This window comes from Montipora foliosa, chromosome 7 (genome assembly GCF_036669935.1).
Source record: "Montipora foliosa isolate CH-2021 chromosome 7, ASM3666993v2, whole genome shotgun sequence".
In the NCBI taxonomy this organism is placed as follows: domain Eukaryota; kingdom Metazoa; phylum Cnidaria; class Anthozoa; order Scleractinia; family Acroporidae; genus Montipora; species Montipora foliosa.
In genome coordinates this window covers 27,246,980-27,251,979 of record NC_090875.1, presented here as the reverse complement: position 1 = coordinate 27,251,979, position 5,000 = coordinate 27,246,980, and the positions used below count along the sequence as shown (strand labels likewise).

General features: G+C 40.1%; 2 protein-coding genes across 4 annotated transcripts in view; both read right to left on the bottom strand.

The window, feature by feature from the left end:
* LOC138011635 (uncharacterized) overlaps nt 1–5,000 on the bottom strand; it is a 95,814-nt gene that overhangs the window by 23,542 nt on the left and 67,272 nt on the right. The window lies entirely within an intron of this gene.
* The window catches only part of LOC138011632 (uncharacterized), a 28,564-nt gene that overhangs the window by 18,254 nt on the left and 5,310 nt on the right, over nt 1–5,000 (bottom strand). For both annotated transcript variants that reach the window (XM_068858738.1, XM_068858739.1), the window contains one exon: nt 3,724–3,953. In XM_068858738.1, coding sequence (XP_068714839.1) covers nt 3,724–3,953 — 230 coding nt within the window. The remainder of the gene's footprint in view (nt 1–3,723; nt 3,954–5,000) is intronic.

The following is a 5,000-nucleotide window of genomic DNA, read 5'->3' as shown; positions in this document are numbered from 1 at the left end:
GCGATCTTCGCAATCTTTGCTAGGGTCTCAGGTGCCCTTTCTCCAGGTGAATTGCCAAATCCTTTGGGCAAGAGTCAATAAATTGTTCTGTCACGATCAAGTCCTTAAGACCATCAAAGCTTCGCGCAGTATTCGAAAGCTCTAGCCACCGTAACAGGTATCTGTCCAATCGCACAATAAACTGCTCCGGACTTTCGTCGACTTCTGGTTTGGATGCTCTAAATTTTCGATGATAGCCGTCTTCGGTAAGGTCATATCTCTTCATTAACGCAATCTTTACCCTGTCATAATCCTTAGCTGCGTCCTCTGATAGACGTGAATACACTTCTAGTGCCCGTCCAGACAACAGAGCACTGAGCTTCGATGCCCATCCATCTTTTTTCCACTTAGCTGTCTCGGCAAATCTCTCGAACCTCTGCAAATACGCTTCCAAATCGTCTTTGCCATCAACGAACGAGGGGAGTTTAGGTGCTTTAGCCCGATCCTCTCTGTCACCTCTTTCTGCAGTACGACCATCACCATTCATTGCTGCTATTCTAGCAAGTTCTAACTCATGCTCTCTCTTGGCAATCTCAGCAGCTTCCTTCTGTCTCATGAGGTCAGCTTCCTGTTTTAACTTCCTAATTTCTCTTTCCTGACGTCTCGCATCCCTTTCTTCATCCTGTCGTCTGCGTCTTTCTTCTTTTTCTTCTTCAAGCTGTCTACGTTTCTCCTCTCTTTCCTCTTCCAATTGTCTGCGTTTTTCTTCACGTTCTTCCTCTCTACGTTTCTCTTCTCGTTCTTCGTCTCTGCGTTTGTCCTCTTTTTCTTCTTGTTCACACACAAATTCAAGCAGCTTTTCTCCTTCCAGACCAAACTTTTCGCCAAGCTGAATAAATTTCTCCATTTTCACAGCACTAAAGTTCCACGGTTCTTTCACTCACTACAACTTTTTTCCACAGAGCAGCTACTTCCTTCCAAGTTACAATCCTTTCCTGGCTTCTGTAGTCGGCAAACAAATGAATTCCTCTCCCGGACAGGCCCCCAATGTTACGAGTTCGTATGTTTGAGGAAAGTTAGCTTGCAGACTAAACTGAACGCAGGGTTGTCGGAACAACAACAAGAAGATTTATTCCAAAATGAACGAAGTTTCCACGAAGTAAAACTCTAAACAACACGTACTCGATAAACTTACACGGCCTCCGCCAACTTGAATAAACACAGCTTCTGTCACACTTGACTAAACACGGCTAACGCTAACTCTCTTCGCTTGTGAAAAACTAGATAAAAAAAAACTCCGCTTGGACTCGTCTACTTATATACTCTGACAATAAACTTCTAGAACTTTCTAAAATAGTAATGAATCTAATAATAGAAAGATTACAAAACACACCGATTTAGAAACGCTTACGTACAAACCTAAATATAAACAAACTACGAACTCTCGCGAAGCTTCTAGACAGTAACGCTAGTCACGCAATGCTATTTTTCGTAACAAGCATTATCACAAACTATGTAATTGTCTTGTTGCCTTACAAGAAGCCGAATAGCCTCGTAGCCCCGTAGCCATGAAGCCACGTAACGTAAGTAGCTCTGTAGCCATGTAGCCACATAGCCATGTACTGTAGCTCCATACACGTAGCCACGTAGCCAAATAGCTCCGTAGCCATGTAGCTGCATTGCCACATAGCCATAATTTTAAGAGGTACAGCTTCAAGTGGTGGGGTATTCTGCAGTTACTCCAAAGGTTCGATAAATTTGTGAGCCTTAATTCCAATGTTTTTCATGTAAACAAACGGTTTCATAGTGGGTTGAAGACTAAAACAGCAAATAATTATTTTGTTGAGTAATAGTTGTGAAAGCACAAAAGTGCAGGACAAGGAAAAACACCCGCCCAATAAAGAGGTTCAATAAATTCTTGTGACCAAGGTTTTTCCAAATGTTGCTGCAAAAATTCTTGACTATCGCACAATCCCCAAAGTTTCCCGGAGCATTGAGATAGAATAGGCCAAAATTAAAACAACAAGATAAAATAAATATGGTCTAGAACACCCTCGTGAGCTGGTAACGGGCTTAACCATGTAATGCTAGCCTCACAAGATCCTGAAAAAGGTACACAGGTTCAATGCTCTGACAATGACCCTTGATCTTAGCCGAAAGTCCCAGAAGCAATTCTGCCTTTCATAGATGCCATATGCATCGTAAAGCCTTTTTTCAATCGGAATAGTCATTTAACAGAATCCTGACAATTCATCACCCTAGGAGATATAAATCTTTCATTTGTTGTACATACAATATTGACAGAGATCTATGCAAGAACAAATTCGCCAAAAGGACTCTTATTAGACAATTGAAAGTAGTAGACTATCGCCAAAAAGTGAGAAAAAAAACAGCCCGCTGATTAAGCCGGATACGCAAACCAGTAAAAAAACTCCTTCTATGAGAAAAAACAGGAAACATATTCTCCAAACCAATGCAAAATCACCTAAAATGACCACTGGAGTTAAGAGGTCGCAAAAAATGTAAACATTACACCAATTGAAAGTAAAAGCGAAAACTCCCCCAAGCAAACAACGTAGACGGCTGATTGGTGTCAAGTGAATGTCACCGGTCATAAGGGTGGTATAAATCATGGCTAAAAGTGTGAATGCCAAGCATAGCAAAGTCTCAGGTACCTATGGGAAATACATTAGTGCACGATAGCCTGATTTAGAAACAGAACAGGAATATCAGTTGACAATGGCGTGCACAGCAAAATATCCATATTAGGTCATATTAGAGTAGAATCCAAAGTATTCTGCGAGCTCTCCCTTCATCAACTGACGTTCCCTTTCTGTTCAACATGTCCTCTACACCTGAAATGATGATTATCGACAATTCCTAATATTTTCTGGCTGTTATCAACAATTTAGATCATTACTCTGTCCCAGGACAAGTTGCATTCCTGGACAGGATTTAAACCCAGAGCACCCACATTGAGGAAATGCTTTTATCTACTTAACCACTTAAGATCAACTGGCTGACAATTGTACTGATTATTTACCAACACTAATTAGTACATTGTATATTTAAAATAAGTCTAGTCTAGTGCTTGATTTTAAAATGGTTAGCTTTCTCTTGAGGTTTGGGTTAGGGTTAGGGTTAGAACTAGTAGCCAATATAAATGGACATTCCAACCCTCCTGATTTGATGTGTTGCCTCCCGCTCTCCCCATTTTTATCATATTCTCCCAATTTATCGTGAAATTCTGAAAACAAAGGAAAAAATTGCTTATCTTAAGTATTTTTTATGATCTGAACTGTAAAACGTTACATTCATGTATTACACTTTCTTATCCTATGTTCTTGTACCCAGTCTCTCCATTGAACATCCTGTGTTAAGCAGACTCATATTAAAGGCCAGCAGTCTTACTCCATTTAGCAGCTCCAAAACGGACAAGTATGGCCTGGACTCCAGTGATAAGAATAAAGACCTTACAGAATACCACAAAAATCGACGTCAAAATGTATGAAATGCCACTTGAGAGAAACTAAACTTGCAAAATTTCCAAGGGGGAATACCCCCAGACCCCCCTAAAGCATGCGTCCTTGGCCCTAAAAAATACTCCCTTTTTTGCTTCAAAAGGGGTTGGAATGTCTGCACAAACAGACTGTGTTAATGCTAGCTTATACTAAAAAAATGCAAAAATTATTTATTAATGTATACCAGTAGTTATCACAAATCCAGAAAATTATATACAGTCACCTCTACTAAGTAATCATTGCCCTTCATCTCAAGTGTAAAGAGCCCAGGCTCAGCAACATGTCGCCAGAAGCTCTGAAAGCCGTCATAATCATGGAAGTAACTTCCAGTCAGGTTGCAAGTTTCATCCTCCTTATGGTTACGACCAAATTTAAGTGTCTGGTCCTTGTTTAGTTTTTCACTTGTCAAGTCAACAGTGTCAAGTGTATCACCATTCAAATATTGTTGGCAACCTAAAAGAAAAGGAAAGGAAAGGAAAGGAACTTTATTTAACTGTCTAGTCATTCTAGCGCTGGAGCACTAATTGGGGACACTGTAAACTGAAATTAACAATTAACAGAAATCCAGTCAAATGTTGGTTTTTGAGGAGAGGGGAAACCGGAGTACCCGGAGAAAATTCCTCGGTGCAGAGTAGAGAACCAACAAACTCAACCCACATTATGATGCCCGATCTGGGAATCGAACTCGGGCCACAATGGTTGCAGGTGAGTGCTCTCGCCACTGCGCCATCCCTGCACCCCGCAGGGATGTAAGTCATTCCTTCAGAAATAAATGCATAACATTATTAAAACCCCACATGGACGAGTAAAATCTTCAGGCATTAGACCAAGTAAAACCTACTAATTAATTATTCTGTAGGCTAAGGGATTGGTTGCTTAATACCAGATTTGTCAAAAAGTGCAAGTCTGAGACAGTCGGACCATGAATTCATGCCTGTGCTATCAACTGTGCATTACTGTACATGTACATTCCTCTTTCTGGCCTATTATTTTGCTTCAATTTGTCTGTAGAGCATACAGTCTAGAAGCGTATAAGTACAGCCCATGCACTTTTACCATGTAAATTCCTCCTTGACTTAAAATCTGTTTGACAACCAGGAACCTTTATAAATATAAGCCTGTCCCCCTTTTTTTCTCTGCTTACCACTGAACAGTCATACCTAATTTTGGGTCAGTGACAGTTGGAGTAAAAAAAAAAAAGAATAGAAAACTAAACAAAAAGAAAATCAGAAACAATCTAAAAAAACAGTTTCAAGCTGTAAAAGGTGTCAAGTGCCAGGGGGCAGAAACGAGTACAGAGTTGAAGCTTAAAATAATTATGTTTTCCTCCCACTCACGCAGAAAGCCTCTCCTGTTAGAAGGGTGTCGCACGCATTTACTCTGGGGTTGAAGTTGAAACTGGAAATCTGTGCATGGGCAAAACCAACATTTGTATCTCAGATTAATTAAAAGTTGAAAATGTTTTACAAAATCATTACCTTCCTCATAATTTTTTTTTTG